This window comes from Gracilinanus agilis, chromosome 6 (genome assembly GCF_016433145.1).
Source record: "Gracilinanus agilis isolate LMUSP501 chromosome 6, AgileGrace, whole genome shotgun sequence".
NCBI lineage: Eukaryota > Metazoa > Chordata > Mammalia > Didelphimorphia > Didelphidae > Gracilinanus > Gracilinanus agilis.
Genome location: NC_058135.1, coordinates 277296928 through 277313312, shown reverse-complemented (window position 1 = coordinate 277313312; position 16385 = coordinate 277296928). Strand labels below are relative to the sequence as shown.

Here is a 16385-nt window from a genome sequence, read left to right as displayed (position 1 = left end):
ATAAGATGAAATGACAGATTTTAGTTCAAATCAAGGAAAGGAAAACATTTTCTCATAAAAATACTTATGTCAAAGTGGATAAAATTTGGCTTTGGATTTAGGTAGTGGGTTTGTCATTAAAGTCATTGTTCACTCAGAGGCTGAAGGATCTCTGGCTAAGGATGCTAGTTTGGAATTTATCATTCAATCAAGGTTTAGACTAGATGGTCAACGAAGTCCTAAGTTTGTGAATTTATGTTGTAGAGAGAAATTGAAATTCAGATGGAGGGGGAATTTAGGCAGGCTAAAATGTGCTAAACTACTTAGACATTTCCATTTAGGAAGGCTCCAAAGAGGCAGACTGATGCTAAAGGACCAATGAAATAGTTAATGTAACATACTGAAACAATCCCTTTATGTTGAAAAAAAAGAAAGAAAAAGAAGAAAAAAACAAAGAAACAAAGAAACGAAGAAAGAAAAAATCAGATTTGAGATTTTTGTTGATTTGGCTGTGGAATCTAAAATGATTTGCATGTAACCCTATTTATTTTTCTTTAATATTTTAATATGAATGTTATTTAGCTCATATAAATAATACAAGAGCAAAGGAAGACTCATTATTTGTTTCTGCCACTCTTGTTAAATCACATAGAATCAATGAACCTCAAGAAAAAAACAGGAAATGTCCAGAAGAAACTACACTCAAGTGACTGAATTCATTCTTCTGGGATTGACCAGACGTCAAGATTTGCACACTATACTCTTTGTACTGTTTTTTATAATCTATATGGTCACCGTGGTAGGAAATGTTGGCATGATTATTTTAATCAAGATTGATTCTCGACTTCACACCCCAATGTACTTTTTCCTCTCTAGTTTATCATTTCTGGATCTGTGTTTCTCCACAAATGTTACCCCAAAGATGCTTGAAAATTTCTTATCAGAGAAGAAAACAATTTCCTATGCTGGTTGTTTGGTCCAGTGCTACATTGTCATTGCTGTGGTGCTCACTGAACACTGTATGCTGGCTGTCATGGCCTATGATCGCTACATGGCCATCTGCAACCCACTACTGTATAGCAGTAAAATGTCAAATGCTGTCTGCATCAGGCTGGTCATCATTCCCTATGTCTATGGATTTCTTCTCAGTTTGATGGAGACCTTGAGGACCTATAATTTATCCTTCTGTGGGGATAATGAGATTAACCATTTCTACTGTGCTGACCCCCCTCTCATCAAATTAGCATGTTCTGATACATACAGCAAAGAGCTATCCATGTTTATAGTAGGTGGCTACAGCAATGTCCAGTCTCTTCTGATTATTGTTACATCATACATGTTCATTCTTGTGTCCATCCTCCGTAGCCGTTCTGCAGAGGGAAGGCGCAAGGCTTTCTCCACATGTGGCTCCCATCTCACAGTAGTCACCATATTCTATGGGACTCTGTTATATATGTATTTAAGACGTCCCACTGAAGAGAATGTAGAGCAGGGCAAAATGGTAGCTGTGTTTTATACAACAGTGATCCCCATGTTGAACCCCATGATCTATGGTCTCAGGAACAAAGATGTGAAGGAGGCACTGAACAAAGCAATAGGAAGGAAAGTTTTGACTAAATAACAAGTACTAATCTGGAACCTTTTACTTTTATAAACTACATAGATAAATTTGAATCGAGTTCTATATAATTTTTTCTTTCCTTTACACATTTAAATTTTTAACTGATATGTTATAATTTTAATAATCATTTTCTGACATTTTATTATACATGTTCTGTCTCTTTCTCTCAATCCTCCTTTCTCCCCAATATAGCAGGAATATAGGTTGTATGTGTATTATCACACAATTCATATTTCTATGTTCATCATTTTGCAAAAGAATACACATATTGCTTGCACTAGAGAAAAATTCATGGAGGAAATAAAATGAAGACTAGCATACTTCAACCTGCATTCTGACTGGATCAGTTCATTCCTCAGGAGTCCCTCAGAGTCGTCGTGTATCATAGCATTGCTGATAATAGTTAAGTCATTCAGAGTTGATCATCATATATTGTTGCTGTTACAGTGTAAGATATTTTCCTGTTTATGCTCACTTTGCTCTGGGATACTTTGGGTAAGTCATTCTAGGTTTTTGTGATCAAAAGTTCTAGATAATTTAAATTTACCATATATACATATACATACATATATTGTGTTTCTACCTTTTCCCACTTAACACTAAATGAAAACAATTTTTGAGATTATATATCAAAACTTTGTCAATTTCTGAAAGAAATAAAACTTTTAAAAGGGAAATGACATGAACGATATTGTACAAGTGATGATAAAAGCTCAGAATTGCTCATGTACTTGTCTATACTTGTGAGAGGAGAGTACAGAATGCAATGGAAATTCATAATGTGAGGGAACAGGAGACTGGCTGGGGCCAATGAATTTAGGAATATGGATGAAGAATCTCAGATCATTTGACTCACAAGGTATTTTCAGAGCTCTCACAATTTGCCACTTTCCTATATCTTTTCCTATAATTACCATGTCACTTCAACTCTGTTAATTATTGTAATCATATCCATATACAATGGCATTATCACTTTGCATTTTGTATTTTGCATTAAGTATTTTATATGCATTGTCTCATTTTAACAAAGATAACTTTTCCTTTCTACTCCAACTCTAAGCAGTTTAATTCAAGCACTTATCCTCTCTCCATTTTTATAGTTCCTTGGTTGCTGTCTCAACATGTAGTACCCCTCTATCAATTTCTAATATATTATATGCATTACCATAGCAACAAAGTACTTTTCCCATATACAGATATATAAATATCTTTTATATTATTCTAGATTTATATATCAGATTTGGAATCAGGATGATATGGAAAAATATTATTAAGGTAGAAATGACAGAATCTGGAAACTTTTTAACCCTTTCTTTCAGGGAGAAAATTATATAGCATTATTGGGCTTCTGATTTATAGTATCAGCTAAAATTTTACTGTGATATTAGAAACAAGGAGGACTGCTAGCCAAATATATATATATATATATATATATTTAGTCTATATACAGAAATTAAAAGAAAAAAAAATAATGAGTATACACACTTTAGAAGCACCATTTATGTAGACACAATTGATGTGCTAATCACAAATCATTCTTATTTCACTTTATACTAGTACTTCTGTATCCGGGTCCAGCCGGATACAACCGTGAGGTCCATGAAGCAGCAACCTAAAAACCCACAGGGAGAGAGAGGAGAGACCAAGCACGCAAGAAAGACAAAATCAATCTAATAGTGTCAAGGCTCATTTATTGTGTGCAAGGAGTGAGTTTATATGCTTCTAGGGCTGGGGTAAGGAATTTTCCGATGGTTTCAGGCCATTGGTCTTGCCACGCCTATCCCGGATGAAGTTGGATAAGTTCCTATTCCTAACATAAGTTTCGTTTCTCGGGAAACCCTTCACTAAGTTTCGTTTCTATGGTTTTTAGGTTTCGTTCCTTGGTCTCTGACAATTCCCCCTTTCTTTTCTTTAAAAGGGGCGATTTAGCCAGGACCACAGCGATGGCCCCTGTATTAGGCTACACAGGGGGAGTTACTTGGCCATCAAGGGTCAAGGACCTGTGCTACTCCCGTCATTGGGTCACTGCCCTGCTGGTGAAATGAAGACGGTCACTGTCAGGCGAGGTGTGTGGCCGTTCAGTGTCTGTTATTTCTATGCGATGGTATTGGACCATAGGGTACTTAGTGAGGGCCGAGTCAATTCTCGTTTTGATAAATCCGGTCAGGCGTTGGAAAGCCCAAGGGCCAAAGGTGAGAACTAGAAGGAAGATAATAAGGGGGGCTAAGATGGTGGGGATCAGGGTAGAAAGCCAAGGGGAACCTTTTAGGAGATTGTTAAACCATCCTTCCTGAGCCTCGGCCTCCCTTTTTCTTAGGGCAAGGCGTTCTCGTAATTTTGCCATAGATTCTCTTACAATGCTGGTATGGTCAGCGTAAAAACAACATTCTTCTTTCAGGGCTGCGCATAGTCCGCCCTCTTTCAAAAAAAGGAGGTCAAGACCTCGCCTATTCTGCAGGACTGCTTCTGAAAGAGAAGTGAGGGACTGTTCTAAGGCCGTGACAGACTTCTCCAATGCGTCTAAGTCAGAGGTCATAGCCATATGGAGAGCGGCCAGATGTTGGGCCTTTAGGAGGGCGGTGGTGCTGGTGCCAATGCCCACGGCGAGACCACCAACTCCTAGGAGGATAGCTAGAGTAACAAAGGGCTCTCTACGTATTCTAGGGGATGGGGAGAGAAGTGGCAGGGCAGTGTCATCGGCACGGTAAGAGATGCGGGGCTATAATTGGAAGAGAATACAGAATTCAGAAGAGGTATCAAAAACCAGGAGGGTGATACATGGGTGAGTCCGGTGTTGCAGGCCCAAAAAGTATTGTTTGGGGCCTCGAGAAAATGTGAGGAGGGTGAAAGAGGGAGGGTAGAACTGCAGAGGTAGGAGTGGGAATGGGGGAGTTGGGGGGAGAAATACCCGACATTCTGGGCTGCTATAGCTTGTTCCACTTTCTGGAGGGATATTTCACCCGCCGGTGTCAGGGAGCAGGGGGAAGAGGGGTTGGCATCCCCTTGGAGAATGTCCTCAAGAGGACGGAGATCCGCTTTGGAAAGTTGCAGATAGGGGCGAAGCCAATTAATGTCCCCTAGAAGTTTCTGAAAATCATTAAGGGTCTTAAGGGCAGAGCATTTAAGCGCGACCTTATTTGAGAACAGCTGGTCAGGCTCAAGGCGGAATCCCAGGAAGGTGAAGGGGTACTGGGTTTGAATTTTGTCTGGGGCAAAAGCTAGAACACCAAATATAAAGAGAGAAAATTTAGTACAAGAGAAACTGATATTAAACCTTAACATTTGGGTATCTTTGCCAACATACTTCATCTCCAGAAATCATTCTTGGATAAGAATTGCTCCTTCTAGGAAGTTTGATTCTTAAGTTGTTTGCAGAGTTGACAAGTGATGTTTCTGTTACAAAATATCCTTTTGCAAAGCTCACATTAATAGGACATCTATAAATACTTGAATTATTATTTTACAAATAACTTTCTTTATCTCCCAGATTCTGGAGGAAATCCAGAAAGTTTTGGGTTATATTTCCAAGCTCAAGATCCAATACTTCAATTGTGGTAAACTAAAGCTGCAAGCTACAAGTCATCTATCACTAACTTCATCTACTTCTCAAAGCATGTTCCCTAACAATTTGATAATTTCCAATTATCTACCTAATAGGTTGTTTGGGGAAATGGAAACTTTAATTGTATAATTTGCCTCATGTGCTGATTATGGGACTTGTCACAAAAAACAAACAGGGAAAACATTTCCTCTCATCCCTACAAGACTGATCACTCAGTTATTCTTACATATTTTGGTAATAATTAACATCTCACACTTTAGTCACAAAACCTGAATTAAGGAACAGGAGTGCTGGATTGAGTAGCTCCATAGTAAATATAAAACAGGGCTGTATTATCTCCTGAAACAGATTTTAGTTTGAACTCCATAACTTACAAATAACTTTAAGTCCTTTAGCAATCTTTCAGTATGTAAACAAAATGAATTTCAAAGCATTTACTCTTATTCCTTTCAAACCTCTCTTTAAAACAGAATATAATAGAATCTCCAGTTTAGTTTCCTTTTACTTCAAAACATTGCTACATAGCTGATCAAATACCATCAAGATTATTCTGATTCATCATTTTTTGTGTCTATTTTGCACTAGAATTCACACCTATTATTTATTTATCCATTAGAAACTCCATCTTTTGAAAATTACCAAATTCTTAGAACCTGTATTATTAAAACCCATGCATAGATTAACCACTTTAAAAACTTCTTGTGTATCATGATTACTTGCTGCTAGTTCTGACAGCACATACAAATGTACCATATCAAAAATCATTAGCAATCCTCAACCCTTAAAATCAATTCTTACATGAAAAATACTTCTAATTGTGGAGTAAAATCTCCCTTTTGTCTTAAGGCTTAATGTTAAGTTGTCACAATATATGTTATTTGCTTTATAAATTTCCAAACCATATTTCCTTTGTATTAACTGTCTTTTATTCTCTATGATATCTGCAGTTTCCCTTTTTATTTTAAATTTATGCTCCAATTGTGGTGAATTAGGGAAACCTGAATTTTTGCACAATCATTATTGATGTTATAAAGTTGCTATTAGCTTCTTGTTCATTTTTTCACTTTACAGAACTAAGCTGGCAAGTCACACTTGATTGGTCACTGTACCTCTCTGAGTCTGTTCACATGAAGCTATTCTACATGTTTATTCTTACCCATAATAATATTTTTTCTTTAAACAAATTACATGTTATTCCTTAGATCATGAATTTCTTCGAATACATTGTACATGCTTTTAAAATAATTTTTATATCCTAATAAATTACAATGCTGTCCAAATTTTTTATATTCATAATATACTAGATTCCTAATGCAAAAATATTATTTTTGAATTACCAAACTTTGAAACCCTAATGTTAATTATATTTTTACCTATTACTTAATATGATGGTACAGGTCTTAGAGTAACAATTTTACATGTTCATATGTTTTCCCTAAATTCAGTTTGATAAGCATTTTTGGTAAGTCTGATCATTCCCACACTGCAAATCCTAATAGATAGCTTTTCAATATAAGTTTTGTGAATTCTTAAATTTAACAGAAATTCCATTTTTAACTAGTAGTTAATGAATTTACACAATACCATCAGTACCTATTCAGTTCCTTAGCAAATATATACTCTAATGGGTAGAGAAAGGTCCATGAGTTTGGGGGAGAATGGGCGACGATTTTTAGCTTCTCATAGCTACTTCCTGCTGAACTGGGGTGGCGTGGATGATTCGCTCTCAACAAATAATTTTCTCATGGACCGGTCTCTGTCTAAAGGGATCTAATTTTGAAATGTAAGCCAATTGCATTGTTCTAATAATCTTTAAGTTAAATTTTTCACTAACATCAGTTTGATTAATGTTAGGTTGAACTCATGGTTGTTTAAAGAAGCTTTTTCACTCTGGGTTAAGCACTGAGCAAGACTGATGGTTTTTATTTATTTTTTGCTAGCTAGGAAAGTTAAGTTGCACTTCTATACTTCTGTACACAACTAAGAATCATTGCTTTCTCTCTCAATAAGTTTTTCTTAGATTGCATTTTAGAATCTTTTGTAATTTTCATTAGATATATGTCTCAGTACTTAACCTGTTGATAGAATTTGGTGATAGGATCAAATTTGTCCCTTTTTCTGTCTTTTGATTTTCATGTTCCCTTTCTCATGGCCAGTGAGAAATGGAAGGAGAAATGTTTGACAGATTAGTTTGTTTAACTCTTGCCTTAATAAGAGCAGAGAATAAGATTTCTTTTAACCAATTAAATTATCTTAGACTTTAAGACATTCAGAAATTACAATGTTATTTTCTGAATTTCTCTAACACCTCCGTCTGTCTTCCCCAATCCTCCGGAATTAATGAAGAAGAGAGAGAGATTTATTTTTCCCAACCTGTAACCCTCCCATTGTGATCACAGACAAACAACATATAACACACAGACTGATCAAGGACACAGTTCCCGGGCATATCACACACACTCTGACAATTATAAACCATAAATTATATAAGCTAGATTTTTCTTTTCATCCTGGCAAAAGATCAATTGTTACAATTCATATCTCCATGACTAAAGAATTCTGTGAAAAAGAATGAGTCAGAAAAGGGTTAATTCTTAACAAGGAGCTGGCTGACATATGATGAATTTTGTTTCTTAATTACCTTTCTTCATGCTTCAATAAGTATCCTAAAATAAATACACTTTTGCTTCTTCACTTTTCTGTGAAGTGGGATTCTGATACCTGCCTGAATAATTCCAGGTATGCTACATTGCTGGAAAGATTGATATAGCTAAGTGAAAATTGTTAAAACTTTTTACATTGTCTATGGCCATCACCAATTGGACTGCTTCCAAGGGAGAAAGAAAAAAAAACTATGACAGAACTGGTTTTTCTAGCTGAAGCAAAGTAGCCAGCTACTTCTAAAAAGGGAGGCAGAGAGAAAAATTTCTGGTCACTTTTAAATTTGCCGTTTAGTCCTAGAGAAAAATATGCTTTTCCTGGTGTCCTTCTAAGAAGGGCCCAGTGCCCTAATGCTTAATTTTGAGTAGGGGTGGGAGCTTGCTCAGGGCTCCATCCCCTTTTCCCCAAAGTCCTCTCAAAAGGATCCGGTGCTCTTTACTTTCCCCACACCTGTAGTGCGTCCACTACCAGCTTCCTGGGGTTCTGCCAGGGGCAACGTTCCTCTCTGAAGCAGAAGAACTTAAACAAATTTTTCTTTTTTACCCTAATGCCTCTCTCCCTGAGACTATCTTCAAGTTCCTTAACGAACAGGGCTTCCTTAGAAAGTGTTTTCCCCATTTTTTCATTCACGCTGTCGTAACAATCACTTCCCCACGTTCTAACCACTCATGCATTCATTCATTCAGGGGTGCACATTCCAAGGTTTAACCTAATTGCCTATGGGGAATGGGACGACCTACCCTGCCTCAAGGCTGTCTGTTCAGCCTCTACAGTTTCTTTGTCCGCGGAATGTGTTCCTCAGTCCTCCAGTAAGCTGTCTTCTTTGTGCCCCGCGTTGGGCGCCAGATATCCGGGTCCAGCCGGATACAACCGCGAGGTCCATGAAGCAGCAACCTAAAAACCCGCAGGAAGAGAGAGGGGAGACCAAGCACGCAAGAAAGACAAAATCAATCTAATAGTGTCAAGGCTCGTTTATTGTGTGCAAGGAGTGAGTTTATATGCTTCTAGGGCTGGGGTAAGGAATTTTCCGATTGGTTTCAGGCTTTTGGTCTTGCCACGCCTATCCCGGATGAAGTTGGATAAGTTCCTATTCCTAACATAAGTTTCGTTTCTCGGGAAACCCTTCACTAAGTTTCGTTTCTTTGGTTTTTAGATTTCGTTCCTTGGTCTCTGACACTTCTGTTCCTTACCATTTCCAGAGGCAATAGAATGGCAAGTTGTGACTTAAGAAAATGAGCACATTTTAAAGACTCTCAAATATTTTGGGAGGCACAATTTTATTACATAATTCATGAATCACCTATAAATCCTTTGTCATCATGAACAAAAATTGTCACGTCAATCTTCTAGCTCTCCCTATAATTATGGCATATGGATGGTGAGGAGGTAATGACTGCTCAGAATTAAATAGCTCTTCATTCTGTGGAACCATATTTGAAATAATGATGACAAGCCTTTCTGATTTTAAGCCAAGCACTACCTACTGCACCACCTAGCTGTTCCTTCCACATATAAATCTCTTTGCAAATATAAAGTGTTTATTATTTTTCCATTCAATTAAAAAGCATCCTCATAAATGAAAATGACCTGAATTACTGATTATATATATATATATATGTATATATATATATATATATATATATATATATATTAGTTATCTTAACAACACTGAAAATGTTTTAGTATAGCAAAAATAGAAACAGGAATTTGTTGTATACTTACATTTCCTCATGACTATTTCCTTTATCTCTATACTGGAGGTATCATGGCAATAAACACCATGAATATCCTTTCCATTGATTAACACTACCCCCACTACCATAAATTATTTATTTCTTCCTCATTTATTTAATGTTGTATTCTAGAATTTTTTTTAAGTTGTGAAGTAATTGTTTTAATTGATTGGTAGCAATTTTTTTTGACACAAAATGCTGGCAAAGCATCCAGTGTGGTGGAACACTTTATAACATGAAATTAGGATTCAGGAAACAGTATCTACAGACATAAAAATAAAAAATATTATTTATAAAAATAATGAACAGAACAGTCAATTGTGGGTGCTAGAAAAGGTTAATGGTCAAACCTGTTTGGCCCCAAAGAAGAAGTCACCTTGCTCTCTTCCCCATTTCTTTGTAGAGATGAAGGCCTGGAGGTGTGTAATATTGCATACAATGACAGGCTATTGACTTACTGGTTTGTTCGGCTGAATACCTGTTTTCTTTTTTAAAAAAATTAATTAGAGATGCAGCATGTGATGGAGAGTAGAGGAATACACTTAATGCATTGTTCCATGTTCTGTGCTAGACATTAAGAATGTAAACAAAGGCATTAAAAAAAGTCTTTGCCATCCAGGTCCTAATACTTGAGTAGAAATGAGGTACATAATTATCAATTAAATATATATGTATATATGTATCTATACACATACACACACACACAAAATAGTTTGGCAGTTTAGGAAGGAGGACTCTATTAATTGGAAGGATCAGGAAAGGTTTCACACAGAAGATGATGATAAAAGCTGCTCTTGAAAGAGTGTTTATAGAGTGAAATTAAAGATGAAACATGCATATATATACATATATGATATATATTTGTATATGTGTATATGTATTTATGTAGGTACATATGTATATGCGTATACATATACACATATTAAACATAGCAACATGCATACATATATATGTATATGCATGTTTTTATTCAGGCATGAAGGATAACAAATACAAAAGCAGATAGGAAATGTATTAAGAGTAAGTGACAGGCTAATTTGCATGGATCTCAGAATGCAGGAGTAGAAGTAATGTCCAAATAACATATAAAGTTAGTTTGAGACTAGGTTGCACAGGATTCTAAAAACTAAACAATGCATTTCATATTATATATAAGAAGCTATAAGGAGACAATACTATTGGTTGAGTAGGTGAGCCACATGGCATAATCTGTGCTCAAGAAAAGAGGTTTAGGTAATAGTGTGTAGAATGGACTGGGGAGGAGGGATTATTCATGGAGACCAAATAAGAGGTTGTTGTTTGGTCTTTTCCAAATCTTCATGACCCCATTTCAGGTTTTCTTGGCAAGGATATTAGAGTGGTTTGTCATTTCCTTCTCTAGATCATTTTATATATGAGGAATTAAGAAAAACAAGCTTAAAGTGAATTGGCTAGGGTTACATAGCTAGTAAATGTTTGAGGCCAACTTTGAGCCCTCAAAAATGAGACTTCCTGATTCTAAGTGCAGTACTCTATCTACTAAACTACTTTGCTGACCAATTAAGGGGTAGTTTCAATAATTGAGGAAGGAGGTAATGACAGCCTCAGCTTCACAGAAAGTTGAAATAGCTTTATCCAAAAATAAATTATTCAGAATTGATCTTTCTAAAACTTTAGTAGCCTCTATTTTCAAGACTAAATATATTCCTACAGGACTTTACAAAAGAGTGAAAACATTTTGAATGGATTCACTTATCTAATAAGCAGACAAAATCACTTACCAGTTACTTAGAATTGACAGTTTTATTGTTGTTCAGATTAGGAAAAGATCCCAACAATTAATTGGTTCTGATCCTGACACTCTATTCATCTTCCAATGACACAAGAACAAACTTTATTCATACAGTCTCTACTTGGCAAATAGATTTTGCAGATTTTACAGGAAAAATTGATAATCATATTCCTAGTAACAAAATTTTGCAATTTGACAAATTAATTCTGATTATTTTTCCAAAAGTGACATCTTTGCACTCTACTACTCATGATGTGAATATTTTCACTGATTTATCAAATAAGGGAAAAGCAAGATCAATATTACAAAATCACGCCATGTTCATGCACACACAGTATAGTTCACCTCAGAAAACAGAGTTAGCAGCAGTCAGAAATGTGCTTAAGGATATAACAGAACCTTGTAACATTATATGTTGTTAATCTGGTAAATTCTTTAAAGACTGAAAAAATTAAACCAGTGCAGAATACAGAACTATTTCTGTCGTTTTTGTTTACTTTTCCAAACAGAAAGTAGATTTGCAACAAATTTAATAAGTAGAATTGCAAGCATGACCAAGTTTCCTGCCTATTTCAAACAACTCCCATTCCAAGAGAGCATTACAGAGCTCACACAGCTCAAAGCTTTGGGGTATCTTCTCTTACTACTATTCCTCAGTGTACTGGTCCTTGTGATTAGCTTGAGTAATCTTGAGATTTAGGGAGGAGATTCATCTCCCTACACCCCCTTGCCATTTTGGCCAGCCCAGTCTCTGCAACACATTCAACATGGGATTTGTCCATACTATGCTCAGTGTAGGTATGGGGAACCCAAAGAAATCTAGATGGATGATGATACTGGAGAGGGAAAGGAACCTTAGAGAATCTGGAAATTAATATTTAGCTTTTCAGACTCCATTGCTAACTGTGTCAGTTTGTTCCTCTCTAAATAGTGAAGAAGTCTGTAATGCAGCTATTGGAATTGAAGAAAGGACTTTTGAATTCAGTGCCTGTATTCTGCCACATATATTGTATTTGGTAATTTTTTGCTTTATGATTTATTTTTTTTTAATTTCTCATATTGCACTTATCTAATATATTCTGTTACACTGTGTTCTTTTAAGTTACTGTGTTTTGGCCATTTAGCTATATATTCCATTACATTGTCTTTATTTGTACTTTCCCTATGACTGGACTGGAGAAAATACCATTATAAAAGCCAATAGTCAATTTGGACAAACCTTTTCCATGGAAAAACCATAGGTCCTTATGGATGCTGGGTTTGTCACCAGATTGATCAAGGTCACATATTGCCTATATTGCCTTTAGTGCCCTTTTGCCTTTGCTACTAGTCATATAGATGATGGATGGACTCCATCGAACTGGTTACAACTTGTATACAACTTTTGGAGAATGTAATGACCTAAAAATTTAAGTTGATTTTAAGGGGTTTTCATAAGTGATTTTTCAGGATATTCAGGAGCACCCCTACCTCTGACTGACCATTTACCTACCTCTGAGTTTTTTGTAACTAAAGGTTACAAAAGGTCCATTTAGTATCTGAAGTGCTAGAGTACTGTTGTATTACCCACACATTTATAAAAATGTAATGGATGAGACATATAAAGACATGCCCTTTACAGCTGTTACAGCCTCATCCAGGAGGTGGGAAGATTTTCCTAGTTGGTGTGGGACCTCTGGATGACTCCTGAGACTGAGTATATCCCAGGAAGTCTACTGGCTTCTGGATGGTTTCTATATGTTCAGCTTACTCTATCTTTCACCAGAATTATCTAGATTTTTGTTGATATTTTAGACCAAAAAGGATTTCATCACAAGTACAGAGGTTTGTGTTTTTTTCTGGGCTCCTCTGCCACATTTCAGAATTATGGCAGTAATAGACTTTGTTAAAATATCTTAGCCAAGGTTGAAAGATTGGCTAGATTAGGAGAACTTGTGTCAAGTATCCATGAGCTTTAAAGTTTATTTTTTAAATGATACACAACAACTCATGTGAATCCTATATGATAGTAGTTTTTTTTGCTATTATCATTAAATTGACTCTTATGATTTGGGGGACTTTGTTACTTCTTTGAATATGCATTAGCTGCTATACTACTGTTTTGCAAAGCTATTACTTGGTAAAAATCATTTGCACTCACACTACAGATCATGGTCAAGTTAAGAAGGAAATGGATCTCATTTTTGAGTGAGAAACCTTTGTATTCTGCCTCCCCATGGCAAGCACCATGTCTCACTGATTGTAAAGTATATATTTTTATTCTTTTTTAAAAATTGTATTATTGTTCTTTCTTGTATATGCAATAGAATATTTGAGTTTTCTTTCTTCTCTCATTTTTTTGTACTTGAAGCATGTTACAAGTACAATTTTTTTTATTTTGCACTAATATAAGTTTACAATATCCATTAGCCCTAATATTAATGCATACCTAAATCTTTAGGCTATGGAAACCTCCCATTGATTTTTAAATATTATGGTACTTTGATTAATGATTGTGTCTGATTCCAGGAGAAAGGATCAGAAAAGAGCCATTATACAGTGCCAAGAAGCACAAGGCCAAAGAAGATCAATCAATCCTAATGGGATTGATGAGAATCTGTGCCAAGACAGAGGACTTATTTGAGGTTTGAGGTTGTGGCTGTTTGACATACATCAGATGCACATCTTCCCTGTGCCACATTCCATCAAGTACCTAAGTTTGGCTGCCATCTTGGCTCCCCTATCCCTGAGACCAAAGGTAAAATCAGACCAGGGAATGCTATTTCCCATTAGCTGCTAAAATCTAGTCATTTTTCTGTCTTTCACAAGTGTGTCAATTTTCTGTAGTCCTAGCTGATGATTAGGTAAGTGCATATTGCATCAATGGTCCTACAGGCTTGTGGGACATAAATCACTTTATTGGGCCCTGATTCTAGGACCTGTTATGAGTTTATTCTTGCTTACTCAGAATTTTTATATACTATTTAATTTTGACATATTTTTCTTTTCTTCTATTTGGCTTTTTTATGTTTTTTTTTATTTCCTTTTTACAATTGATTCACATGCGGCATAACTCGGTCATGTATTCCTGGGTGATCTGTGTGTTTATCAACACCCTCCTCAGGGGGCATCGTATAATTGTCATAAAATTCTAGTTTTTATCCAAAAAATTCTTGTTTGAGAATAACTTTAGGATAAGAACCTTGCTAACTCCCTGAATCCTGAAAGTGAACTATTTGGACAAGGTACCATGGAGGCACCTACAGAAAACTCACACTGCACCAAAAGAACAAGAATGAACTTTGGGATGGAATGAAATTGAACTGTAGGGGGTTGAATGCATTTATTTTGTTTGTACACTCTTATGCCAGTTGGGACTGCCCCCTAATTGTTGTTTTTTTTTTTTGTCAATGTACCTAACAATCATTTGTTTTGTTCTCTTTCTTTTTTATTTCCCTTTTGTCCCCAAATAATTGTAATTTTCCCCTTAGAAAGTGCTATATTATATACCTCTAGATATAGATTTTTAGAAATTTAAGTTGGTTATATGTTCTGATTCCAGGGGAAAACTAGGCAAGTAAATCTGGGAGATTTCTACATGATTGTTTTCTATGGGAATCATAGCAGGGTATTGTGTAATGAGTTACTGTACCCTGAAACTATAATTCCCAGCACCCCACATTCTTACTTATGTTGCTTGCTAACATAGGGAGGATATAAGTTTGGTGTAGCCCTACCTCTCACACTTGGCTTCTGGTAATTGGAGTGGCTACCAGAGGGTCTTTTAAAACAAGCAAGGAGAGCATAGAGACGTGGTCTTATTCTTTAGATAATTACATTTTTATTCCTTTTCTTCTAGTGATTATTAATAAACTTTATAAAATATAACATTTTAAGTATTAGACATTAATTTAAATCCCACAATATCATCCATTGATTATATGATTGGAATTTTGTCTTAAATTCTTCTGAAAGTCAGGTCTATTATGGTTGCCATGAGTGGAAACTGGAGGAAAGGAGTTAGGAGAAGCAGGAGAGGGAAAAGGAAACTCAGTTTAGGAAAACAGGAAAACATGGTTGCTTGAATTGGCCAGAGCAGTTGGGGTCAGATTTCTAGAGGACAAATGATTGAATTAATTATGATCTATGTTGTAACCAACCTCTTCATAAATGATTTTATTCTAAATCTCAGGTTCTGTCACTATTGATAAGCCAAACAACACTTGACATCCATTAAATTAAAATTTCTCTCAAATTCACAAATTTCATTCAGGATTTAAATTAAACTGATTTTAAAATCTCAAACACTAACTTTCCAAATAATTTTTAGAGGATCAAAATTTTTGGATAAGCACGATGGTACCTCCTGGATCACTATCATATTGTAAGGGACTTTAATGATTCAATGAAACTATGAGCCATACTGTGCAGGGCTAACCAAGATAGACAGGTCAGAGTAGAGAGTTCTGACAAAAGGAGATAAAATGGAGAAGAAAATGGCAAAGAACTACGGTATCTTTGCCAAGAAAACTCCATGGACAATATTAAAATGATAAAAGAAGATGAGTCCCTCAGGTCAGAAGTTGTCTAATATACTACTGGGAAAGAGCAGAGGATAACCACAAGTAGTTCCAATACTAATAAAGTGGCTGGACCAAAGTTGAAAGAAATTTCAGCTGTGGACGAATCTGGTACTGAAAAGAAAGTCTTATGCTGTAAAGAACAAAATGGTATAGGAACCTTAAATATGGAATCTATGAACCAAGGTAAGCTAGATGTGGTCAAATGGGAGGATAGAAATCTTGGCTTTCCATAAACTAAAGTGGATGGGTATGGGTGAATTTAATTCAATGATCATTACATATATTATGTATTGTGAGCAAGAATTCCTTAGAAGAAATGGAGTGGCCCTCATAGTCAACAAGAGAGTAAGAAAGTGGGTTATAATATAAAAAACAACAGAATGAAGTCTCTGTGGAATACAAGGCAAACAATTCAACATCATAGTAATACAAGTTTATGCTCCAGCCACTGATGACAGAGGCCTACATTGACCAGTTAAATGAGGACTCTGCCTGA

At 35.9% G+C, this 16385-nt stretch overlaps 1 protein-coding gene across 1 annotated transcript; it reads left to right on the top strand.

Moving 5' to 3' along the window:
* The first annotated feature begins 661 nt into the window (after positions 1–661).
* On the top strand, positions 662–1600 carry LOC123251606 (olfactory receptor 1030-like). Its single transcript, XM_044680911.1, has one exon. The coding sequence runs from the start codon at positions 662–664 to the stop codon at positions 1598–1600; it is 939 nt and encodes a 312-aa protein (XP_044536846.1).
* The last annotated feature ends 14785 nt before the right edge of the window (positions 1601–16385 follow it).